At 41.1% G+C, this 27,231-nt stretch overlaps 1 protein-coding gene across 8 annotated transcripts in view; it reads left to right on the top strand.

Annotated features, from left to right (window-relative positions):
• Positions 1-27,231, top strand: part of CADPS (calcium dependent secretion activator) — a 478,811-nt gene that overhangs the window by 370,721 nt on the left and 80,859 nt on the right. For 5 of the 8 annotated variants that reach the window (XR_003435859.1, XM_027121298.1, XM_027121292.1 and 2 more), the window contains 5 exons: positions 6,619-6,725; positions 13,207-13,363; positions 14,193-14,334; positions 22,399-22,545; positions 25,885-26,040. Coding sequence is in view for 7 of the 8 variants with exons in the window: in XM_027121298.1 (XP_026977099.1) it covers positions 6,619-6,725; positions 13,207-13,363; positions 14,193-14,334; positions 22,399-22,545; positions 25,885-26,040 (709 nt within the window). In the remaining variant the exon portion in view is untranslated. The remainder of the gene's footprint in view (positions 1-6,618; positions 6,726-13,206; positions 13,364-14,192; positions 14,335-22,398; positions 22,546-25,884; positions 26,041-27,231) is intronic. The other 3 variants (XM_027121299.1, XM_027121294.1, XM_027121296.1) reach the window with 1 other exon arrangement.

Raw genomic sequence — 27,231 nt, 5'->3', positions numbered from 1 at the left:
ATACGAAATTGGAGAAAGAAAATATTATAATAGCATTATTTCTTTCTTGTGGATATAATTTATTTTAATTTAAATACAAATAATTTTATTTATCTTAAATCATTTTTTCATCACATTAAGACACCTGAAGTTGTTCTCTGGTTTGGAGGTTTGAGTTATAATGTTTACTATTCAGCAATTCAGCTTAATGCATTTGTTAAGTAACCAGGGGCTTTGGGTAAGAGATAAAAGTTGCTGTATAGTTTTTAGGCACATGGCAACCACAGAGTATTTGGTTTTCCATGAAAGCACACCATTGGGCAGGATCCACTGAGGATTTTCTTCCACCAATATTGGAGGACATGCCCTGGGCCAGGTACTGTTCTAGCCCCTAGAAGTAAAGAATTCTTTGGGCTTAGGGGAAGACAAACATACCTATAATTGGCCATTATTAAGGGGCCATAAGTGTTCAAGTAGAGGTATCAACAGAGGAGTTGAGCCTGTGTTATGAAGGCATAACTCTTTTTGGTGGGGAGAGGAGGGAAGGCTCTTAAAGGCTTTTGAGCAGGAGTATGACGGGTTCAGATGTGTGCTTTATGGAGATCAGCATGGACGCCGCGTGATCAATGAACTACAGGGGACGGAAGGAACTAAATGCTGGCTTGGAGTCTTTAGCAACAGTTGAGGTGGAGGTGATGAGACTTGAGTTGCATATCTACCCCCCCCACAGCAAGAGTGTGGGCACACGATCTCGTACAGTGGGAGATAAGATCAGGAGACGTGTTAGAGATAGAATGGACAGGCCATGCCGCCCATGTCCTTATGGGGAAGAGACAAAGATGGTTGCAATGAAAAGAGTAGCGAAAACGATCCATGATTCATCCGCTGGTCTTTATTACCATACAGTTTATACTGTCCTAAAGATGGAATCTTCTGAAAGAGAGTGATGAAGATACAGGGAATCAAGTGTATATGATGGCATGCCCCACTAAAGAAATTATGTTGAATTATAGCCCTGCGCTAAATGTATGGTCCGCGGAGCCATCATTTGAGGGAGGCAGAGTGCTCTGGAGAGCGTGTTGTGGCTATCTGCTTAGCATTCTGTTCCTACTCTAGCTTTCATCCACCCCTACCCCCAAAGCCTAGTGAATTGCTCCAGGCTAGTTATTTTTAGTAATAGTGTAATACAAACACTGGCATCTTCAGCAACACATAAATAGGTTGGAACTTGGTTGTAAGTGGGCTTTCCATCAACCATATCCATCTTTCCTATGATATTTCAGGGACTGGCAATCCACTTGCTGGAACAGAGACGGTCAGGTTATTTAAGGGCTAATTGGAGAGCCTCTCACTCCTGGATGCCTCTCTTCCTTGGCTTAGCTGAGGCTGCAGAGGAATTCTCTTTTTATTTTTCTGCAGTCACATTTAACTCCCTCTCTGGAAGCCAAGCAGATTTAATTGTGTAAACATGAGCAATGGTAATTGGGTAAATGAAGTTGGAAACCAAGGTATGATGTTTTTGTTTTGCTCTGTGAGGGGAAAAAAATAGGGAGCTTGTTTTTCTATGGTGGCAAACCTCACTGTCAGAATTCTGGACAGACAGTTGGCAGGAGGGAATCCCTTTACGAATTTTCATCAAGACCCATTGAGCTGAAATATGTGTCTGCTGCCTCGCCGGTTATGGTTCAGCCTGGGGACATTTCATTGTTTTATAAAGCACCATATCAAGTGGTTTACACAGGTTCTGTTATCTGGGAAGAATAAATGAGGAGTTTCCCTAAGAATTGCACACTCAAGTAATACGCATTCAGAGAGCCAGAAGAAGGTGTTACCAGAGATGCACCCAACTTTCCGCCCAGCTATAGGTGGGGACCAGATTTTAACAAAACGTAAAATGTGGAGTACCTTTTTATAAAGAAGAGATTAGTAGTTGCCTTCCTTTATATAGCTGTCAGTTAAAACTGATTTTTTAAAAATTCTATTTACACGCAGTCATTCCCAAACAAAAGATTTAAGTAAGAGGAGAATAGTGAATAGATTTTTCTTTTTTTTTTTTTTGGTCTTTCGTTTCAAACATTGAGGTGATCCCACAAGAAAAGAATGACATGAACTTTTGCTTTTAAGAGATGGTTTTTCCAGAATATTATATTTATCCTTATTTCTCATTTTTTTTAAAAAAATTAATGGTGCTAGAATTGCATTTCCTGTAAGCCTGCAGTAAAATGCATTCTCCCAGTTGAAAAATTCAAGCAAACCAAGAAGCAAACTTGGCAATCACCATACAGATTGCTCTATAAACGAGAACCATTAGAAAGGACCAGGTCTGAGGTTAATGAGACACTCATTAAAGAGAATTGCAGAAGCTGATAGTGTCAGTGCCTGTGTTGAAGGAGAGGCTATTGTTACAGGATGTTTGCTCTGCTGATATTGTAAACCACATGACAGATGGGTCAAGTGCTGATTACCGTATTCTAACATTTGGAATAGCAAGTAACATATTTGATAAGCTGGCAAGTTTTTATATATGATTCAACCCACAATATAAAAGCCATGAGAACTCCAAGTTGAAAATAATTAAATGAGCTGGAAACAATCAGATACCACACATTTTTCCCCCCAAATGACAGATTTTGACACGTTGAAATTCCACAAAGGGAGCAAGAATATTCCCGAGCTCACTTGAACTAATAACGGCTCTTCATCTGCTTTTGCAAAGCAATTAATTCCTGCCTTCTCACAATGTAGGAGATAACAGTGAACATTTGTAGGCACCTGAAGCTTTCCAGAGATCCATCCCATGCACTGTTTTGTTTGTTCTTATCCACAACCCTGCAAGGTACACAAAAAAAGATGTTAATAGTCTCAATTTGTAGAGGAGGAAGCTGACGCACAGAGAGGCTTAAGTAGAAGGTACAAGGTTCCGTAGGAAGTTAAGTCACATCCTGGGGATTAGAAGCCAGATCCTCCAATTATGTCAACGTCGAGGGCTGTTTCTGGTCACCTGGAAGGAGGAAGCAGCTCTTAACATATAGGTGTTCTTTATTGTACAAAACGTCTATCTTCTTTCGGTCAATGATGCCGCCACCATCATTCATGAGTATCCATCTGGATGAAGGCATCCAGGATTTGCATTCCGCTTCTGAGTGTCTCAGTACGGTGGTGCTGAGGGTGCTGGTAAGAGTCCCGTCCCTCGTCAAACAGCGTCACACTTCTGTAATGTTGCAAGGAAGCAGCAGCTCTCCATTCGTGTTTGATCGTTTTTGCCTGTTTGTTTGTTCTTCTCGGAGTTTGTCATCTTAATTGTCATCCTTCGTGACAGTCACTTTGTCTCTTTACTTTTTTACCACCTCTCTTCACCTACCCGAGCAGCTCCCCCTCCTCCTGGGCCTTCTCCACCCACCCACATGCAGACCAGCATGTTATATCAGAGGCTCAAAGGCATGCCTAGGCCCAAATCAAGTACTGTAAACTTCTACCTTTCCTTTATTCGACAGCTTTCTGGTTTAGTTTGCTTTTTTCGTTCATTCCTCTGGAAATTTTGTTTAGCATACTAACCTGAGGCTCAGACTCTGGAGTTTGACACTGTAGGTTTTGAGAGACTCGAAAAGAGAGCATTTATTTCCCAGTGTCCACATTTTTTTTTTTTTTTTTTTTTTTGTCTAGCTCTGTCTGACATATGCAACATTTTCAAACCTCAATGTCAGCACAAAATAACATTGTTGCATAACATTTTGCATGACGATTTTTTTTCTATGTTATGAGCTTCAATTCTGTTGTATGAAATGTTTACCAAGTATATTGTATTTTTAGTTCCCCTTCGTCAGTGCTCCAGCTAGTACAAGATTGGGTGATAGGAATATTGCAGTACATTTCCAGATACTGCAGACAGCAGATGTGACCCAAAAAAAATCGTTTTTAAGCACAAATTTCTCCTTGACCTCTGTTGGGGGGGGGGGGGGAGGGAGGAGGGACTAGAGGATTTTGCACAATATTTTCTTTAAAGACAGCATCTTAAAGAAGTTGCTTTTTGTACCATTTTTACTAGCTAGTGAGTTAGCAGTGCAGGTGAAGAGGAAATTACAGTTGTGTCACAATAAAGTAGCTTGATCTGCAGATAATGGAATTGCAGCCAATTAATAATAAATGAAAGTCTGGCTACATGGGTTCATTGGAAGATCAAACGTTCTAGGTTCAAGGATACTTAACCTGCTGACTTTGAATGGTTGCATGTTAAAGCAAAATGGCAGAAGGTTTTATTAAACATACTGTCTGTATATATACATCAGGCATACACATATCTGCGTGCATGTGTACACACTCACAGAAAGACTGCGTGCGCATGTGCACTTTATGTGTATCTATTGATATATATGGTAGTCAATCTAAGAGCACTGCATATTAAAACAAATCTTCAGGTGATCCTAGCTTACGCATCTTGGATTTCTCCAAAGACAAAAATCATTCACAGCTTCTAAATAAAAGTACATAAAAATACTGATGTGATTTCCATTTCTACACCATATGTCATGGACGGATAGAATTCCCCTAGATTTGGTGAGTGTTCCACCTGAAAGGACAACGTTCTCTATTTTGAAAGTAAGAGATTTCAAAGATGTGCCCCAAGTGGGATTTTCTGCAGATTTGTATTAACGTGCAGGCCTGTCTGCTTCCTAGAAGATGTATGTAAGTGTGTGATGTGTGTATGTGGGTGTATGTGTCAAATGGGTAATAAGCATAGGATGAGGAATTTGCAAATTGATGTGTAAATGTGAATATCAACTAACAAAAAAAATAGTAGCCTATGCATATTTACTATCAAAATGCAAATACCTCACTCTACACATATTACCCCAACATATATACACAGTATGTTTGTAGAAATGCCTGAAAGTCTACTAACAGAATTATGATAGTCCACTTATGAAATTATAAACAGACCAGGTGCCCCAAAAGCACAGAAATCAATCTTGTCACTCATTCTTTCTCCAAATATTTATTGCTCCAGACCAGGCAGTGAGCTGTCAGTCCCTAAACACTGCACATTTCCTTACTCTGAGTGTTGGAGGTTCTCTGCCTAATCTGCATATTTATTTCCCCACAGCTCCCACCTTCATATACTAACCTTTTAGGCAGCCACATTTCCAGCTGAGGCTGGCAGAGACAATGGAGCATTCCATTGGCCTGAGTCCACAAAGCCCAGTGTCACACCAGTCATCAGGCTCTGTTGGAGAGAAACTTTCAACACCTCAATAACCTTACTCTTAGGTCCATCATGCTTAGGTCCCATTGACTGGACCACTCCATTTGCACACTGTTTCACAGAATTTTTCTTTTTCGTTGCTAAATCGTAGATTACTAATCATCTGACATGTTCATCGCCTGTTTAACAAATGCACAAGGAAAAAATTATGAGGAGCTGCTTGTTTGTTTTTATCATTCGCAATCTCTACGATTTTGTTTCCCACTCCACACCACGCAAAACCAAACCAACAACAACAAACCGACCCTTCCTGTGAAGTATTGAGTAATCTTTAGCCAGAAAAATCCTGAAGCCAAAACACACCTGCTTCAGATGAAGAGATTAAAATAAGTTTCAGCAGTCCTTTTCTGCATATATATATCCTCCCTGTGGAATCGTGCTCAAGGATCTGTATTGCCGTTACACCCATGGGCTCTAAATGACTCAGGCATCAAGGTTTGAAGGGGTCTGAGCGTGAGCTACAAGCTCCCCTGTGAGTTTAGACTGGTTGAATTCAGGCCATTTCATTAGCTAAGAAAACCTTTATGTTTCAAATATTACTCTTTTCCCCCACAGGAAAAAAAAATGTAATTTTTGGTAACATGATAACATTGGCAAACATTCATGAATTTAGCTCTATAAAGGATACAACAGAAATCAGAGTTCAGTTTGTTCTTGAGTGTGATCAAAGCCCTTTCAACACTGTAGAAACTAAAAGAAAAAAATAGAGTACATTGTTGCCACCTAACTGACAGAATTTCAGTTGTACCAACCAGTGGTTCAAACCACTTCATCCAATAATCTACACCCAACACTCTTTTAAAAATTCTATCCTGCCTTCTACCTAATGGCCCAAGAATGTCCGTTAATTCTCAGTCTCCTCCCTGGGCAATTTAAAACAGCTAGACCATTGAATCTGCTTTTTTCCAATGCCTGTTGAACGTGCAGACCTAGAACGAAAAACAATGCTGTAGTATCAACTGTGAAGGGACAAACGTGGCAGCAGTCAAGACTAAGCTTCTGTTACACCTTCTCACCTCAGAAAGCGCGAGCACTGTCTAGAGAGGGATATAAGATACTCCATTTATGCTGTCTTTAAAGAACATGTGTACAAAATGTTGCCAAATTTGAAATGGGCTGTCATAGTCTGAATATAGCTTAATAAGCAAATTGGAAGCTGGAGCACTGCTTTTTCTTAATATGTATTATAATAATGACGGTGATAATGATAATAAAATGGCGTTATGGTTTGCTCACTACTAATTATGTGGCACTTAACATTTGCATGAAACTTTCAGAAAACTGGGTAACTCTTTGAAATTTCTTATCCACTAGCTCTAATGGCCACAAAACTAGCCTGCCGCTTTCGCTGAATTTTAACACAAATTCTTGTACTACAGAAAATGTAGGCCGGTTAATCACTCCTGCCAAAAAGCTGGAAGACACAATACGTCTTGCTGAACTAGTCATTGAAGTTCTTCAGCAGAATGAGGAACACCATGCAGAGGTAAGTGGGCATCATGGGCAAAAGCCTCTTGTTCCTTAGATGATGTTGCAGAACTGATTCTACCAGCAACTTTGCGAATAAGATGCCTTAACACCCATTTCTTTTAACTGGCCTTGTAAAGAGAATGAAAGTGACAGTTTTGCAGGAGGAGTCTTTGGAGGTTGTTTAAAGCAACTGAAAAGTGGTTGCGTGATATACGTTTCATCTTGAGTTTTCAGATGTTTCTAGCAACAAGCCAAAGAGGTGAGTATATCTTCAAGATAATTATCAAGCAGCGTATGATTATTGTCAGGAACACATGAAATACTTTTTGGTCTTTTGTGGTTGTTTCTGTTGCTCCCACTGTTGTTTCAATTTATTTTATTTGGTGTGTGGATCGAGAACCGTCTTTTTGAATTTATCTCCGTAACTTAGCCCACTCACCCTAGAGTCTTCATTTATTAATCTCAGATGACCTGGGTTGCTAAACGCAGTGACAGAAACAGATTATTCGGTGTTGTTCAGCTTGTCGATTCTCCAACATACATCTAAATAAATTCAGCTTACTTTTTTTTTTTTTTTTTACAAACCACTGTCAAAATGATTATTTTGATAATAATTATAAACTGAGGGATTTCAAGGCTAACTAAATCCCAAACCTGTAAGGACTTAAACAACCCAACCCTTCCAAGAAAAGATTCCAAGATTTCATTATGATCAAACTGTTATATCACTGCTTGTTTCAAAACTGAGATTTAAAATCATGTCTCTTAAAATAGCCTTTTTGAAAACTGTACTCATGCTCACTCTTCCCCTCCAAGCAAATCTACAGCAAAGGGGGGAAAAAAGGGGGCATCAATAAAAGTAATGTCAGAAGCACCTAAAATGATCATTCCCGTGACTAAATGAAAATCGACAGCATAGTTAAATAATATATAATACACCATAAAGCCAGTCATCCCAACTAATGCCTGATTTGCATATTTAAATTTCCTCCCTGTTTTTCCGTTCAATCTTGGCTGATCGTGGCAGGGGAAAGAGGTATGTGACCAAAACGAATGAGTCAGCCACCTGCTGTCATAGTCTGTGCATGCCCTTCCAGTACCATGTCTTCTAATGGGACTTTTCCCAGTGCCCCTGCTTCCTAACACCGACCCAAGGAATGTCATGGCAGTTGCCAGTGGACTGCTTGTGCAATGGGTGACCCTCCACGGCAGGGTAAATGTGGGAGATTACCTCGTGCGTGCATGAAGCAACTGATACACTTAAAAACCACTGCAGTTCCATCTCGACACACACCTCCTACCTGCCTTGATCCTGTCCCCTTAGCCTGTCGTAGTACCTATGTCCATCTGTACTTATCTTTACTTCAGCAGATGAGTACCGAGCGTAGTCACCAGTAGTAGCTAGCCAGAGTGATGCTAATCTTCCTCTACAGCTGTCTGTATGTGAACCATATATACAGTATTTATATATAGAGAGAGTGCCAGAGAATCGTGATTTCCCCCAAAACCCGCTCTGGAATGGGGGGAAGACCCCTTGAGGCAGGTACAACTAACTCCTTCAGCACCCAGCGATGCACAGCCGGGAGTGAGAAGAGGGGCTAAATCAACACACTCTAAACGTAAAAACTTAGGACTCACCTTCAGACATAAAATTAAGCTGGGCTAGAATTTTTTTCTGCTCTGTCCTGTGCGACGTGCTTTTCAGATTAGGGGCATCTGGGGTCCAAGTGATGGTAAGTATGTTCTTTCCGGGTGCCCACAAAATCCTCTCCAGACCATTCCTCCCCTGCTGTGGGTAGTGAGGCTTCTCCCAAGATGTCAGACCAAATTTGCGAAGACGTGGATTCAAAGAAGATGGTTTTCCTCACTTACGGTTGTTCTTTAAGTGAATGATAGAAGAAGAACACGGACATGTATGTTTGATTCAATCAAGTTATTTTCTGAGGTTGCTGCAGTCTGAGAAAGTAGGATATTTTCCCAAATTACTCACAAGGGGTACCAAAGAAAAGTTGATAATCCAAAGAAGACATTTTGTTTTTCACTTTTCCAGAAAGCCCTTTTTCACTATGTGCTAATCACCATCTTAAACTGCCCTCATAACCATCATCACAAAAATATTTTAATCTTACCTATTCAAAAGCCATTCATAAATAGGGTAGAAATCAATTCGATTCTTGTTGATTAACTTTAGAAGTTAGGAATGTCCTATATGGGAAAAGAATCTGAAAAAGAATAGAAATACGTATATGTATAACTGAAAAAGAAGAAGTTAGGAATGAAAACTTCAGTATACTTTGGAATTCGGAGACCCAGTTTGCTTTTAGATCAATGTACAGGATTATTTCCTGAATTCGTCATTTCACCCAGTCACAAAACCTCATTACTCGATCAATCAAAAACTACCTGTCTGCTAAGCACTGAGGCAGCTACCTCAGTGCTCTTTTGATGGCCAAGGAAGCATCAGGCAGTCTCGACCTTCAGGCGATAGTATGCAGAGTGGCCAGGAGTTCAGGCTCTGAGGTTGAGTTTGAAGTCCAGCTTTGCTGCCTCCTTGCTTTGTGATCTCAACCTAGTTACTTAACCTCTCTTATGCTGTAAATTGGAGATGGTCATAAATGGACCTCAGATAGTCATTGGGATGGAAGGCCAGTAGTAGTGCATCTAGTATTATGCCTGACACGTAGTAAGTACTCCACAAAGCTTGGCTATTGTATTACTAGGAATACATCACTAAGGAAGCAAAATATATGCATATGTAATCATAAAAAGGACAAAACCTACGTGGAATGTACCAAATGAATGACACAGACAGAATATGCTGGAAGGAGGTGGGGTTTGAACGATAGAGTGGGCCGGAAAGGCATCACCACCTGTTCTCAATGCTCACGTACAGATTTCAACCACCTCAGAAGCTTTTAAAAATTGCTGATGCCCATGTCTCACCCCAGCTCAATTAATTGGAATCTCATAGGGAGGGGCCGAGTACTGGTCATTTTTTAAACTGCCCAGTTGATTTCATGGTAAAGCCTGGTCAAGAGCCTCTGGGCAGTAAACAAGGAAGTAGAATTTGCCCTGGCACGCTGAGGATGAGGTTTTGCTGACAAAAGGATGAAAGATGAAATTGTTTTTCTACTGGCCAGTATTCACTGCCATCTTCTCTGGGTGCTCAGTAAACTCTAGAAAATCACTAAATCCTCAGCATGGATCTTGGCTGTGTGGTCATGCTGTTTGGTGACACCACCACACAAATAAAAGTGACAAGTAGAATTGCCTCCCCCCCAAAAAATCAATAAGCCTTAAAACGATTTTGAATTCCAATATAAAGTAATTAACTGTTTCAGGAGGAAAAAAAGTCCCCCCGGGTAAGACTATGTCATGTATACACACGTGCAGTACATGGTAGAAGTTGTCCCTCGTATCTCTAAATTAGAGCTTAATTCTGCTCTCAGAGCCTAAATTATGTGCACACACACACCTGCACACACGCAGGAATTATGCCTTCATGCACTGTTGCTTCACTTGCCCAATCTCTCTCTCTATGTATACGTATGTATATGTATATATGTATTGTGGTACACAGAGGGGTACATATATACATGTAGTTTGTGTACAAAATATAGAGTGTGTTCAGTGTGGCTGACTATATCCCTAAAGCATACATCTTTGCCTTTTCATAATGAAAAGCACTGGGTAAGTATTTAGAAGCCAAAGTACAACTCCTTCTTGTCTTTGGAAAAGATTTCTGAAGACTTTAGACACCCACAGACATTGAGTTAGCTCATGTACAAAAATAGCATTCACCTGTCTGAGCAAGTATAAGATAAATAAATATAATTGCTGTTGTTGTTTTATTCTAAACCTTCGCCTTGCCCACCCTAGATACACAGACTCTGTTCGTTTGATTGAAATTATGATATGGCTTTTTGGTGATTACTGCCCTTGCCTGAATCCTTTTCTCGTTCTCAGAGAGTCAGGTTTGATTATGAGGTTCTGAAAGAAATACCTTGGGTGTAGAAAAATAAATTCTCTTCCTTCACTAGAATCCTGTGTTCCTCTGCCAGACTTCCATGGTGAAAATTCATATCACAGTAGTCATTGTTCCTTGTAGGGCTACCCATCTATATGATTATTAATGTAACAGCTGTAGATAATTTCTCAATACATTATCAGATTCTAACAAGGGACTACATTTTCTGTAGATAGTAGACATAGGTGCTTCTATGGCCTCTGGTTTGCAGCTTTTCAATAAAGCTGGTAAGAACCAGGTATGATGTTGGGCTGAGAAATGTTTAATTACAGGCATTTAGGATTTGTTTTTTGTTTTGTCTCATTTTTTGGTTGTTTTTTTTTTTTTTTTTCTTGTCATCCTAGAGCAAAATTGTGTCTGGGAAGGCAATTCAGTCTCTCTAGTAACTATTTTCTTGGGCTCACCCTGAAGATGCAAAGTGAAATAAATAACTAAAGAATAAGTACCAGCCAATATCTGGTGTGCCTTTGTGAGTTTTACAAACATCCTGCATCAGGGATGAGGAGAGTCAGCCCTCCACATAGGGTTGGGGGGCAGGAGTGGGACTCCAGCAAGTTTCAGTACTTAGAAGATCCTTGCCTAGTAGGCAGATGGCTAGGAGAGCTCTGCGGGTGGGGTTGAGGGTTTCTTCCTCTGCTGGATTTAGCCAGGTAGTCAGTGGAACAAGCCCCCAAACCCAGGGCTCTCGTCCCCAGGTGGTAAAACTACAATAAAACCTCATCGATTCAGACCCAACTACTCTTAATTTGTGACAATTCAATTGTAGATGTGGCTCTTTTAATTTCTCCTAAGGCAAATATTTGACATGGTCTCAACTGCCTCTAGAAGTTCTAAAGGCTCGTCTTCCAAGTTTCATCCCAGGATCTATAAAATTAAAGCTTCCCTCTCTTTGAATTCAATTTATAGGTCAATTTATCTACAATTATTAGAAGTGTTGTTTTAAAAAAGTACTTCTACATTTATGATACATTTATATGTTAATCAGTACCTTTTGCTTGGGTGCCCTGGTACAGACTGCATACCGAAGGCAGCAAAAGGATAGTTCTCTTTTAGAAAGCCCAGTAATTTACGTTTTTTTGATGACAGACTAGCATCTCTCCTCTCCCATTACTCTGAATCAGTGAGGTTTTACTGTCAATTGAAATGGAAACAGCAGGTGTCTATTTCCAGCCAAGCCGACCTTGCAGAATGGTCCATGACTTGATTTTTTCCATTTAATTTGCAAACCAGCCACATGTTGATAAAGGAGAAGTAAGTAAAATGAAATCTCATGAAAGAAGAGAGGTGGATCCCTGTCCTGCCTCCTTGTGGCTGTTAGAATATCCCCAAATAACTAATAGATCACAGAAGAGCTTGGCCATTGAACGAACTCTTTCATTTATGGAATTATTTCCATAATCATCTTTCATGTTTCCAAATGCCTTCTCATCTTTTTTTTTGGTGAATGCTCGGGAAAGTGTTTCCCATGTAAATAAATACTTCACAGCACTGGGTGGGGCGGTGGGGCAATAGAAGGGGCTGGTAATTTGTTTTTGTTTTTCTGCTCTCTTTGAAATCAGCAAAAGAAAAAAAGAGGGGGGGGGCCTCTTGACACTGCCACTCATTCTGCATGCCCCCTGCCAGAAATGATTAGTCAACATGCATGCATGCCTTTGAATTGCATTCACATCTGGCCCATCTGATGTGAATGTCACCTCTGAGACCCTGCACAATGATTTCCAAGGACCCACGTGCATGAAAATGAGTTACTTCACTGATATTTTTGGTTTTCAATGTACATATGTGTCCAGCCCTCAGAAAAGTAAGTTCTAATCTTACTGAGTGTCTCCTAGCTTAAAGCCTGATCTTTCCTACGGACAGGATGCAAAACCAGAGGCTCCCTGCTTAAAGAGATTTCGACTCAAAAGTCTTGCGACAATTGCAACAATGGTTTCCTTCGCCTTGGTATGAAATAGGAGTAACATTTCCAATGTGTAGGGAAACACGAGTTGCTGAGCTTGTATGAGACCACAGACAATTAAGCCCGAGATGCGTAGATATAAGTAAATGATGATTGCCTATTTTCAAGTTAGACCAGCAGAAAACCCATAAACACAGTGAAGAAACTCCCAAATTCTAATATTTTAGAGCAAGAACTAGCCAACAAGAGTGATAAAGAGCATGACTCAAAACGTACTGAGTTATTGTAAATTGAACAGAAGTTCCACACCTGTCATTTCTACAGCTACATCCTCTGACCAGTAGGTCAGAGTAAAGACTTTCTAAGGCAGGCTTGGAATCATGAAAAGCATTGCCTTGGGACACATAGAGGCCCAACTTGATCCAAAAAAGCTGTTCTCTTTACAATAAAATGACCAAACCCTGCTGGATGCACAGTGAATCTTGAACAGCCAGGCCTTGACGTTACATCTTAGGTCGGAGACAGAAGCTCATCGCCTCTTTTCTGTTGTTTCTCTGCCACATTTCAAAGGCCTTTGCGTGGTGGTCAGACTTGATGGTGGAACACGCCGAGACGTTCCTGTCACTCTTTGCAGTGGACATGGATGCAGCACTAGAGGTGCAGCCCCCAGACACATGGGACAGTTTTCCACTGTTTCAGCTGCTGAATGATTTTCTCCGGACCGACTGTATGTATCATCTTTGACTGTCTGACTTTCCTAAGTAGTGTGCAGTTAACAGATTGCTGAAACATCTTTATCCCAGGCAGACTACAGGTTGGACACAGCTCTTCATAGTTTTATGATTACTTAAAAAAAAAAAAACAAACAAAAAAAACTTACAGCTGATGAAATTCCCTTTCTTTCAACAAGCGTCCTGTTGCAGGGAAGCCCCCTGTTGACAAGGCAGAAGAACCCAAGAGCAGTGAGAAAGTGGTACCTGTGCCTGTGGGTTTTATTTGCTCTTGAACAAGCTAAATTGACCTCTACACGTTTTGAATTTTTATCGAAAGATGCTTCCTAGATTGAAAACAATTTCCTGCTAAGTAACACCCCAAGCATTTCCAAGTATCTTACAGCAACACATAGCCATAAAATAGACCTTCCTCCCCAGGGAGAGTGATGACAGAAGAGAGGGGTACAGAATGTTCTTTCTTCCTGGTAACGTAAGGGGAAGAAAGGGAGCAGGTGCAAGGAAAACCTAAAAAAAAAAAAAAAGTATCAATTGTTGCTTTTTTTGTTCTTTAAGGGAGCATTACTTTTTTCCCTTTTTAGAAGAGTGACACAAATGGGTAAAAGGTTTTTGAATTCCATTTTCCTTCCAAGCAGATTGAAGCATGACGCCGCTCATGTACTTTTTTCTTTTCTTCTTCTCCTCCTCTTCCTCGTTCTCCTTCTTCCTTCTGGCTTTTTTTTAGAAGCGGTGTATTTAATGTAGAAGACAGTCCTCTCTATGTGTACGTTGCATGCTGATGGAGCAACTGCGGATTCTTACCGAGCTTTTGCTTATCTGTTCTAGATAATTTGTGCAATGGAAAATTTCACAAACACCTGCAAGACCTGTTTGCCCCACTTGTGGTTAGATATGTGGATTTGATGGAGTCCTCAATTGCACAATCCATTCACAGGGGCTTTGAGCGGGAGTCATGGGAACCAGTCAAGTAAGGAAACCTCTTTTGATACCATCGGAGTTTGGGTGCAAATGGCTGCAGAGTCATACAGAAATGGATTAATGGTGTCTTATGGTTTTCATTGTTCACATGGATAGACAGCACACACCATACTCCCAACTGTGATGCTCATAGCCTCTTTGTCCAAGGAGGGGAGGGGGGAAGAGATTGGGAAATGTTTTATGAAATGGAATCTTTGGTTTATTGCACAAGATAAATAAGCAATACGGGATATAAACCTGGCTGTGATATTCGTACTGTGTATCTTACTCCAGTGGTTTTATCCCTAGGTATTGATGTTTCCCAAAGTGTGTTCCACAGGGTTCTAGGCAAGGGGTCAGCAAACTTTTTCTGTAAAAGGCCAGATAGTAAATATTTAGACTTTTCAAGCCAAATGATCTCTGTCAAGTCTCAACTCTACTGTGTAGCACAAAAGCCGCAATAGACAATAGGTAAAGGAACAAGCGTGGCTGTGTTCCCCTAAAACTTTATTTACAAAAACAGGAAGCTGGCCCGTGGACCAGAGTTTGTCATTTCCTGGTCTAGGCTTTTGAGACTCTCCTCAAGAAAAGGACTCTGTGGACAGATATATTTAGGAAGCTCTATGTATCCGCTCATCCACCCCACGCCCTTGTCTCCTGGAGAGCCTCAAAGTACACCAGCATATTTCAAAACTCGAAGAATATAGTCATACAGAAGCTTGTTTAACTGTGCTTAATCCAGAGTTCCCTAAATGTATTTGACCACACTACTTTTTTTTTTTTTGATGGGATATCTATCCTGTAGGACCAATTACAGGAAATCCTATAGGTCGTGAATTCGGCAATTTCCATTATTGCTTGGCAAATAAACCCTCTCTGAAATGTGTGGCAGATCTGGTGCCACCTCCATTCCCCAGCAAGGAGGAGGACTGTCACTCAAGGCTGCCAGAGGGTCAGTCTCAGACTCCCCTTTCTGGAGAAGTGGAGAACTCCTAGGCGGAGAGAATTTTCTGCTATAGTTTGAAAATCTCCAATAAAGCCTGATAGTAGTTTTGCTCTGTTAGATTCCCTTTTTCCTGTAGGAAAAGCATTTTGTTCTTTCTGGTCCTTTACAGATGTGGAATGTGGCAACCAGCATGGAGCGCAGGGGGGGCATGCACGGCACACTGCCAGGCACTTCCAGAACAAATATTCAAAAGCCTTTTCTCAATTTGGAAGCCTTAACTTGTGCCCTGTCTTTAAGCAGTTTTCTGAATTGAGACCCTCCTAATATTACACTGAATAAAATTCTGACTCATAAAGAAATCAAAGCAAAATAGCTTTTTCAGTCCATCCCCCTTTCCACATCTGAGCCACAAGAGAAGTTTCCTGACTTGCCCTCCTGAGCAGGTTAATAGGCAGTAGCTCTTCATTTGTAAGTACCAAGATATCTAAATTTTAGCTTGTAATTCTCAGGTTTATAACAGTCTCTTAATATGGCCCTGCTGACTTCCAGCTCATGAGAATAGAACCGGGATCCTTGATGACAAAGCATGAATGAGTGATTGTGGGTTTTTTTAATGCTCACTCGAATCAAGAGTTGTCCTGTGCAGAACGGCTGTGAAAGAGGAAAAGGTTACAATGAGTAATATTCACATTTTGCAAGTAGCAATGGTCTTGAAGTAGCATTTACTCACTTGGGTTTAATTGTGGAGGCTACTGCCCCCAACACACGCAGGAGGAAATGATGGGTATCCTTCCCTGTTTCTTAAGGAGCCCTAGAGGTAGGGGTCTTGTTCTCCAGTTTCTCGCCAGAAGGCAAGGGCTTAAACCTCCCTAACTGTCTTCTCATCTGTAAAACTAATTTTTAAAAACGTCTCTGCTCAGTGTCTGAGAATTGTCACGAAGCTCTGTGCTAATGTCACTGAAGTCATTTTATAACCTGTTAAATTCCTTAGAAACCAAGCTAATGCCTGCTGTCCCTTTTGAACCATAACGTATACTTGATCAGTCAGAAGTAAAGGTAGACTTGAAATCATTTTCGCAATTGGAAGTCTTAGTCTGGGAATGTTTTCTCAGGGTTTTTTTAAGGAGTGAAAAAAAAAGTAAAGTGTGAACTCTCGGATCAGTAATTTAAAGATTGGGAAATTAGCAAAGGATTGATCGTTCGTGACTAACAACCTGAGAATATTTTATAGGGCTGTGTTTTGTTTCTTAAGTAGATTTTGGCTGTCCAAAACGGTGCTGTAGGCTCGTGAATATGACTGTGGTTTGTTTAATTCATACTAAATAGTACATGCTTTTCAGAGCAGGTGGAGGTATTGGAAAATGACAACTAAAACATAAGCTAAATTAAAATTGTTTGAAATCACCTACATTTTATTAGCTGATTTCAAAACAGAATGTGGATGCCGTGGGACAGATTTGCAGAATGGCCAGCACAAAATGAAGGGTATGAAAAAATTGGGAACACACTTATGTGATAGGAAGGAATAAATCTCTCTACTTCTTACTATGCCAAGAGAAAGTATGAGCTTCTGCCTGACCACTAGATAGAGGGTTGATAAAGAAGCAGAGGTTCTTTTTTTTTTTCCCAAGTAAAGAATGATCTTTTGGGGATATTTTTTCACCAAGTTCACTCAAAAATAAGAAGCTGACTTAGATAAATAGATTGTTTGCTCAGTCTTCTCTAATTTTGACACATGATCCCACAGTGTACACACACACGCACACGCACACACGCACACACACGTGCCCCCAACAGCCCTTCTCTCCAACAATTCTTATACTTGAATAGTTCTGTTCTTCTACTTTTCAAAAGTCATGATTATAGGTACCTGATTATAGGTAAAATGACTGAGAAATGCATTGCAAAGCTTACTTCGAGAAAAACTAGGACAGTTGACCCTTGAACAACACTGGTTTGAATGGCACAGGCCCACTTATACGTGGATTTTTTTCAGTAGTAAATAATGACAGTCCTACGTGGTCAGAGATTGGTTGAATCCACAGATACAGAACTGAAGATAAGGAAGAACCACAGATACAAGGGATAATATAAAGTTATATGTGAATCTTTAACTGTGCAGGGGTCAGTGCCCCTAAGCCCCGTGTTGTTCAAGAGTTAACAAAATATTTCAGATGTTAAGGGAAAACAGAACTCTGACAGGGAAATGCTACCAATATATCGAAGTAGCTAAAAGCAGATTTTAAATATTCTTTATTGTTCAGATTTTCTTATTTCAAAATATGGTCCTATGAAAGAAACTAGAGATATCATCATCATTTCAGTTTGATACAACTGAAGTTATTTGATAGAAAGGGTAAAATGTGAGTGTTTATTGCTTATTTCTCTAGAAGGGTGGCCTTCCATCTCTGAGGAGAGAAAAGGGAAGCTGCATCTCTGTTTCCATTAAGCCAGATCATGATGGTCATGATTTGAATCTCTAGGCATTGGTGGAAAATGTCATCCCATGGCTTCTAACCACAGCTGAAGATAGTCAGCCTCTCGAGGGCAAGCCCAGGCTGGACCCCATGGCCTTCTCCGGGGGTCCATGAGGACACGTCATAGCGCCACCACCCACAGCTGGGCAGGTTGTTCAGAACCCTCCCAGCAGCCCTGAATATGAGCTTTGGGTCCTACCTAAGAGACGGACCACACTTCTACCAGCTCTTTAGAGTTGGTTTGTTGCTCATCTAGTCATCCTGACCTTCTATGTGGAAGAAAACTTAGAAAGCGTCTAATCCAAAGCTTGCCAAGTCTAGAAACCCCTCTGCACTACTCTTTCCTTGACAGGTTGTCTCTTAGTCTCTACTTAAACACTTTCAGGCACAAGGAATCCACGCTTCACTGTTGCCCATTTCAGGTCAGGCTGATTCTGAATTATAGAACTAAAAACACTGCTTCTTGATATATGCACACTGAAAACCTTGGGTTTCTCATTTCTCAAAGTGCACTTTCTCTCTCTCTGCCTGAGACAGACATGTGAAAAGTATTTTTGAAACAACGTCTTTTCCCAGATTGTCAAAGTTGTCAATATCTTAATGATAATAAAATGTCAGACCAGGGAAACCTTAGCAATACAGTGGGTGGCCTGGTATGAAATAGACAAGTATTAGACAAGGAGTCAGAATTCTTAACTCTGCCAGTAATTTGCTGAGTGACCTTGGGCAAGTCAGATGACCTTCCTGAGCCTCGGTATCCTCCTTTGTAAAACAGGAACTTTGAATACCCACGACTTTCCAATACTAACATCCTAGGAAATGTGATTTTCTGTATTCACTTCATATATGCATTTAATCGACACTGCCTCCCTAACACCTAGAGCAAGGCCTGGGACGGGTGTTCAATAAATATTTATTGATTAGCTGACATTTATTAAGAAACCCATACAGGCTGAAAATTTTAAGAGTACCACAGGAAAACTATGGGGAAACTATGAGGAAGCAAAAGATACAATCCCCTGATCGGGGATTTCAGTCTGGTTGGGTCTGCGCAACACACACACAAGAAAAATGACTTCACATATTTCCCAGTGTACAAAGAACATAAGGAAGAGTTATGAGAGCATAAGTAGAAGGGAATGAACCTCCACTGAGGAGTCATAAAGGAAGTAGCCTGGAGAGTATTTCAGAAGGGGTAGGGATGTTGGGAGAGAACATGAGCAAAAGTAAAATTGGCGGGAAAGTAGGGTAGGCAGTAGAAACAGTGAATGTTTGGTTTGGGCCAGCATGGATTATAAAGGAGACAAGCTGTAAGGTTGGAGAGATAGTTGGGAGGTTCTAAAATCCCGTGAAGTTTAGAACTTTGTTCACTAGGTCACGCATTCTGAACAGGAGACTTACAGCTCCCAAAGATGGTGGAAATTGGTTCTTGAGCGGGGGGCGGGGGGGCAGCGGAGGAGGGTGTGCAACAAAAAAAAATCTTCCCCTTGTTGTGTATATGTATAAAGCACAGGTCTATATACAGTACATAAGCAGATACGCAGTATATTGGTGGTATTAAAGTTTCATGGGGAAGGCAGTTGGGGGATCTGGTGGTGGTAGGAAATAAAAGCTTGAGAAACACCCCTCTAAACTCTAGAAAGATATCAAAGAGTGCCCCATGCCCCTAAGTAGGGATTAGACCTAAGAGTAAGCCAGGAAAGAGGTTTTAGTGTTCAGAGCACCAAGAGAAGACGAGATGTACCACATATATTCATGCAACAAAAGGCTCATAAGGCAGACGGCATTCTGTGTCTTAAATCTAGCCCCATCCATAAATCCGAAGCAGAAGACTTTGAGAAAAGACCCAACCATATCCTCTCTGCACAGAGACCCAACCTTAGTAGAATTAATCCTGGAAGGAATGACTCTGACATCCGTAGAAAGGATGAGACATGCACACATTTGTACCTTTCATCCGTGTGAGAGAGAGAGCAGATGAGAATTTTTTAATCCAGTGCTCCAGGAATGGATCCTTTGATATGAATGGGAGCTACCCTTTTTCAGCAGTCCCCAAAATGAATGAGTCTAATTTTTAACATGTATCCATTGTTAGGATTGCAATTTACACTTCTTACGTTATCTGGAGATATCCACTTATGATTTTCACAGCTACGCATGCTGGACTTGTTTTTAGGTAGTTGTTAAAGGACCCTCTAAAGTAATAATTTGTTATTATCCATCAGCAGCTTCAGGAGTGCTACAGGAAAATTCCCCCTTTTTACATATAATGCTTGGAATTGTCTCTCTGGTTATTAATATGTTATTAATAGCCAAATAATTTATTAGTAACATTAGTAATACACTATATTATTTTGCTAGGAGCAGAAATATCAAGCATGTTTCTTCAGCCTTTTAAAAGTAGATCATGATGCTATGTCACAGGAAGGAAATGTTTCTATGAGTGCAGTGCAGCCGTCCAGCCAAAATGTCATATTTTACAAATACAGTATGTTTTGATTAATATAAGTACTTTTTTAAAGTTTTGATGTTTAAAACGAAGCTCATGCCTAATTTGGGTGCCCACCAACCGCTAAAATGTTTAAAGTTGCTTTTGCATACATTTGTATGTTATTCATTCCTAGCTACTTTTAATTCACTCAGAATTGACGTTTTAACTTTCCAGGCTGCCATCTCGAAAGATCTCCTAATTCCTTGATCAATATTCAGTGTGTGTATCATTTAATGATCACATTTGCTTATATAGGCTTACACATGTCTCAGTGGAAATCGCCAACGGTTTTGTTCCATAGCAGTGTTTAAGACTGAGAACCACCAGGGACTGAATTCAAAGGCAGATTCCCCAGTTAAACAGAGAAACATGGAAGGAAAAGTTCCATTTTCCCTTCCACTTAATAGTCAGCTTTAGCTAATCTTCTCTTGAGTGTTCCCACGAGAGCGCCCTTTCCTCCCAAGTAGGGAAGTGTAATTGGCTTTCCCCAACTGTGAAGTGTAAAGGATGAACCTGTGAGACACCTGTTTCCCTTAAGGAAGAGAATGCCAGGTTGGCAATTTTGCATTCTAGGTTTTTCCATCCACCAGCCGGGGCTATATTCCCATCATGAAAGGGTAGCTCATTTCTAGAGAGAGACAGGTGTCCAGACTATTTCTAGAGTCCAAATTTCGGATGTATCAGGAGACTTGCCCCCCTGAGCAAGCCCAGAGGCAGCTCCAGCCTTTGCAAGAGCTGTGTTAGTCAAATACAGCTTGCCCGGGGCAGAGCTGCTTTGGCAAAACTTGCTCTTCTGCAAGATCCAAAAAGAAAACCTCTACTTCTTTGCCAAAATGCTGTCAACTCCACTTAAACAGGAAGGCTCCTCTCAGATGCAGAGTTAGGCTGGGCTCCACTGTGCCAGTGACTTTGGCTGGATGGAACACCCTTGAAATGCCACTACAGAATCACGAGGTGCCAGCTGGTTGAGCAGTATATGACACAGTCCCTCCAGAGAGATGTGGTTGATGCTCTCTGAGGTTTTTGTTTTGCTTTATTTTCTCTCTTTACCCATAAAGCCATCCATCTCTCTTTCATCACATCAGTTGAGCGATCTTTGTTCAAAAAACAAAACCTGATACGAGGTCACAATCTTTAACCGTTTATAATTTTTAACTTACATTTTAACTTTTTACAGAAAATACAAAACTTGATTAATATTCACAAGCTGAACACATCCATGTAACCATCCCACAGATCAGGAAACAGAACATCACCATCACCCCCCAGAAGCCCTTGTCACCCTTTCTCACAGTCTCTGTCTCACTTTCAAGGGTAATTACTTGTAACAGAAGACCTCATTTTAAATCCACTGTGGTCAAAGAATTCACTATATGAGCTGAAGTTGGGATTCTTTTCTTTTCCTTTTTTGAGTGTAAACCTTTCTCTACTTTAATTGGACTTAGTTCGGGAGGGGATGTTTCCATTTTCTTTCTTTAATCTATAAAATTATGCAAAGCTATTCATTCTTTTTGATACAATTCCTTCATCTTCGCCATCAACTCTGATGCTCCATTGCACGTACACCTGTCTTCAGAAGTAGCGGTTGGAAAGAATTCCATTTCTGTCCATTACCATTATGTATACGTTCAATTGGGTAAATTTCCTGCTACCCCTCGTATCTACCCTCTGACTTAAGAAATGTGCTTCCGTCAAAACTAATTTGTAAATAAAAGAAAAAATCAAAGTGTTCCACCCTTTCTATCAGTCCCAGCTACTTCACTGCAGCCCTAGCCACAGCAACGCCAAGAATTCCATGAACTTCAAGTTCTTTGTATGAGACAAGGTCTAGACCCTTGTGGCAATGGATTTGGAAACTGAAGGCCCCTCACAAAGGCATCGAAATAACACGATCATTGTATACAGGCGTCCATGAGTGTCCACGCTTTTCAGTCGCTCTGTGGTTAATTTTTTTTCCATTAACTTTTATCATTTCTCTCTGAACCCTGAGCCACACCACAGCTCCCCATCCGTAAGCTGCTTTCTGAAACGTGTCGCTTAAGTTTTCGTTGTCGTCTTGCTGTGGACTTAGCCAATTTATTTACAACTGTTGTGTGCTTCTGCCACATCTGCATTGTCACTGTGATGGTATCTTTTTCTTTCTGTCTGTTTCTTCCACAGGAGTTTAACCAGTAATCTACCCAATGTGAACCTACCCAATGTGAACCTTCCCAAAGTACCAAATCTACCAGTTAACATCCCTCTAGGCATCCCACAAATGCCTACTTTTTCGGCACCGTCATGGATGGCTGCTATATATGATGCTGAGTGTGTATTCAGTTCACATTAGATCTAATTTAAATTGAAGTGATCTTGGCATGGATATGTATTGTTTATTTCTCTACATCCTATATAACGGAGATGGAGATGGATAATTAGACATCTTTTGCTGATCATACAGAGACAGTATTGTTTATTTCTGGCATGCAGCGTGTTTGTAAGACGTTTGCTATAGATACAGCACTAACAAATTGTCTTACGCCCACTGAACGTTTGAGGACTATGTTTCACTTCCTGAATTCCTTTGCCAAAGGCTTTTTCCCATATATTTATTTTATTTTATTTTTAATGCAGGTGACATGACTTTAGGAGTCAGTCATCCAAAAATAGTCCAGGAAACCTCTTTGCTGGGCCAGCCGGTCATTTCTGGCTTGATCCAAATCAAAGAGGAAAGCACACCTACCTAGAAGCTGGTTTGGGCTTTTTTTTTCTTAATAAAAAATTCCTATAGACTGTTTAAACCATGTTTCTAGTGTCAGCAAATGGCAGGATATAGTAACAGTATGTTCAGGGCTAAATGAAAATTTCTGAATGGATCAAGCCTTGGTAACATAAATGTTATGTAAAGGTACATTCCAAGGTCATAATACAATTTGGAGCATCAAGATCTAGGTAGCAAGAAGATGTCTAAATTTGCGAATGCACTGCAGTTAAATTTGGCGGTAGCCGTATCATCTGTGGTCTCAGTGTAGGGCCACTCTCTACACTCATCCATACAAATGCCAGCGATGCCTGGGGTTTGTTTTCCTTGGAGGTCAGGTCACCCCTTAAAGCCAGCAGTTTGGACGGTGGAGGTTGAGAAGCCATTTCTTCTAGCTTAGGAAATGAATCCTCTCTCCTTCTTTCCTTCTCAAGTAGAAGATCCAGCACCCCGAAATCCTACCTCAGGGAAATTAAATTAGAACCACATGCATGATTTAATATGTGAAAGAAGGTTTAGCAATTCTATACCCTCCTTTGATCCTTTTCTTAGACCACAGCTAATTATAGGCCAGATAAGCTTTTTCTTGAAAGAATAAATTGGCACATTTTCAAAGGGAAGTGTTATTATCAAAGGAATAAAAAATGATCTGAAACTGGCAGTGATGTTTTGAAATCTCAAAATCACATTTGTCAAGATGGCCCTCCACGTTTTTATTTCTGCAGTAACCCAGGTAGAGAACAGAACTTGAAAAGGACTGCTCTACTTGGCTTCTCCACAGCTACCTAATATTTTTCAAAACCCGTATTTGCTCACAAGTTCACAATGAAATCGTCTGGTCAGTCTGATTTTCTTTTAAAGACAAATAAAAACCTCCAAAATTTGTATCTGGAAAAAAAAACCCTTCAAAAACAAGCCCATAAATCATATTCATGCTAAGATGACTGTATGAAAAGTTAGATTAGGTAGTATCTGTTAAAAATTAACAAATAAATATCCAGAAGCTTCTCTTACCTCCTTCTGTGCATGCTCTGTGACATTGTTTCTGAAAAGATATGAATCAAGACATTGTAAGAAAGCAGATAATGGTCTCCATTCAATTAATTAAGACATGAGTGGGAACACATTTTGGTAACTGCTCAACAATCAAAATAATCTTGGTGCTATTGCCTTAACATTAACAGTTTATCTTAAAAATAAAAAGAAAATATTCTTTTCCTCATGTCAAAACTTAATAATAAGCTCTTCAAAGAAAAAGAAAAAAAAAACCCTAGAAGAATTTTTTGAAACTCTGAAACCAGATGGGTGTCAAAATGTTGTTGTAATAAATACCAATTATTGCATTCATATGTACTTAATGATTTAAAACATACAACCATGCAGTTCCAAAACAGGGTTTCGACTAGGCAAAGTTGGGGTTTCTTTTCCCAGGCATAGGATGGGATGGGGGGAAGGCTGAACTTTTACGGAGAAACAGTGCATTCCCCCACTTTTGAACAGTGCCTACGACCGTATCTGAAAAGAAGGCGTAGATTCTCAATCACCCACCAGGAAATGCCTGATTCTATATCTTTTCATATTTTCAGTTTTCTCCTCTGCCACCTTTCATTTTAAGGACGTGTTTCCATGTTACCTGCTCCTTCGTGTCAGATACATCTACGTACTGACCTCAGACTGGTCTGTCCTTGAAAGCGTTACCCTGTTGGTCCAGGCCGTGGGCTCCCTCCCGGCATGTTGGGAGTCTTCTCCTACCCCCATCCCCCTGCAGTAGCTGTGTATGCCTTTATGCACTAGCTATATTTCTCTCTCTGAAGCATTAATTCAATGCAGCTGGCATCTGTCACAATAGAAACACCCACTCTCATCTGTTTCTATAGACGATGTCGGAACAAGTGGTAATGCATGGTATGTTGGACGTTTTATAAATTGCCGTGTTAGCATTAGTGGTATGCGAGGAAGGGGGTGGGAGGTGGCCACCCCACAGAGCTGCCGATGGGATTCTTACAAAAGAGAAAGCCAGCCAGGGAAGGGCAAGAGGGTGAGAGGTGGAGCATCTCCTGTACGTGGGCTTTCCGTCGATGCCCCAGGTAAAAGTTTCTTAGACGTCATTGTACAGAAAGGAATCAAGACCAATTTCTCCATCTGTACAGAGGACTGGGTAAGATGGTGCAACGGTACAAGAGCTCAGGGTTTGAGCCCTAAAGCTTTGCAAATATCCCTTGTCCACTCACGTCCCCCCACAACCCACCTTGTCCTGGGGCTGCCTATGCAACGGGCTGGTCTGTGCAAATTGGACTGATAACCAAACTGAACGAGAATCTTGGATTCAAGGTATCCAGGTGGACTCGGCTTGACGTGAGTCACCCCAATTTCCTTCCAGCCCTTCAAGAGGGAAAGCGGGTCCTCGCTCACCACTTTGTTAGCACTGTCCTTTTACAAATGAAAGTCTCGTGCAGTATCCGAGAGGTCTCCGCTCCGGAGGGCAGCCGGGGAAATGCATGAAACCCTGAATTCTAATAACTGCATGTTGCCATGTAGTTATTATCTGTTGAGACCTACTTCTCCCTCCGGTTCGTGGCCTTCATCTGAATCATCACATGTGTTAATGTGGTTATTAAAAGAAGGCTGATTTTTACCATACCTTCTTCTAGTTATGGGGCAGCACCTTCCTCAGACTTCTCACTGGTCTGGAATAATTGGCCGAACAAAGCCCACGAAGTCACGTATGGTAAAACTCAAAATCTGCCGGTGGAGATCGCCCCCTCCTCCACCGCCAACATGCGTCGTTTTGTATGTTGAAGCCACTGTTTGCCTTAAGCCTTCTAGCCCCCAACTGTTCTTGTGTCAGCTTTTGCAGAACGCTAGGCCAGTGGGTGACTCTTGTTTTCAAATTTTTATCCTGCCAGTAACGGATCAGGCACTTCCGAAGATCTGTTCTGGAAACTTGATGCCCTTCAGACCTTCATTCGGGACTTGCACTGGCCTGAAGAAGAGTTTGGAAAGCACCTGGAACAACGGCTAAAGCTGATGGCAAGTGACATGATTGAATCTTGTGTCAAAAGGTGAGCATAGGTGGCCGGACAGGTTTCTGCACCCCTTCCCCGCTGGGCACTGACTTGGGGAAAGGTGAGGGCTCCCACTCTTACAATTGGCCGTAATTTGGAGTGTTTTGGAGAAGGTGGTTGTCAAATTCAGCTGGAGTGGTGACCACCTCACTGTAGCTTCTGTTCACCTTCCCCACGTCTGTCCCAGACCCAGCAAAAGATGGCACAGAATATGGCTGCCAGTTTTTTCATTTAGCTCCATGAGGAAAGTGTCCTTCTTGTCTCTGTATCCCCAGTACCCGTGTCTGGCACAAAATATTTAGTTAATACATATTTGTTAACTATCTGAGTGTATGCATGGGTGGATAGCTGGCTGGAAGAAAGAGAAGCACCTACAGTTCTAGCGCCAGCGTATTCAGTACAGGTAGCAGGCATCTCTTGACTTTCCAGCAATGTGGGCAGGACCTCCACGACATCATTCACTCTGTATATGTGAACTGAGCATGTACCATTTGCCAACCATGAGTTGTCTTGCCTAAAATCTAACTAGATAGCAACAAAGGGGCATGACACATTAAATCTGCATTTTAATTTCCTACACATGGCCTGGGTTGTCACCGTGGCATATAGGATTGAGGTGGGAATGCTGCATCTGACCTTTCTAAGTAGACTTTCCTGAGAAAGAAGAAGAAAATGAGGACAGTACACATCCACCCAACAAAAATTGTTGGGGCTTCTCCTGTATGCCAGGCGCAGTGCTAAGTTCTTGGCACACCAGGAAGGATGGGAGCTCGCATCCCTTCCCTCATGGAGTATCTGTTTCTGAATATCAGAGGCAGAAATGAAATCCGTCTGATTTGACATCATTATCATCACCCTGTCTATCCCCAGACACACATCCAAGTTCCCTTTCCAGTTCATAACGGTTCCATTATTTTTCCTCGTTCAAAAACACCCAGAATCCCCCAAGCAGCACAGACGACTCTGGGTCTCCAGATGTTGTATAGTTTAGTTGATGGATCAGTTGTGTGTGATGGGGGCTGGGTTTGGCTGAGAGTGAACTGAGTTCATTATTTTGTATCTTGGAAGAAGAAAAGAGAAGTAATAGCATCAAAACTGGAAACCAAAAGGGCAAAAGCCCTGCACAGCCCCAGGTAGGGGAGCATCTCGGCAGGAATTGGTAAAGGAGCCACGTGCTGTGGGGAATCT

Source organism: Aethalodelphis obliquidens, unplaced genomic scaffold, assembly GCF_003676395.1.
Source record: "Aethalodelphis obliquidens isolate GAN/ISIS:26980383/991018 unplaced genomic scaffold, ASM367639v1 scaffold22, whole genome shotgun sequence".
Lineage (NCBI taxonomy): Eukaryota > Metazoa > Chordata > Mammalia > Artiodactyla > Delphinidae > Aethalodelphis > Aethalodelphis obliquidens.
Note: the sequence above shows the minus strand (reverse complement) of the source record. Positions and strands in the feature narration are given on the sequence as shown.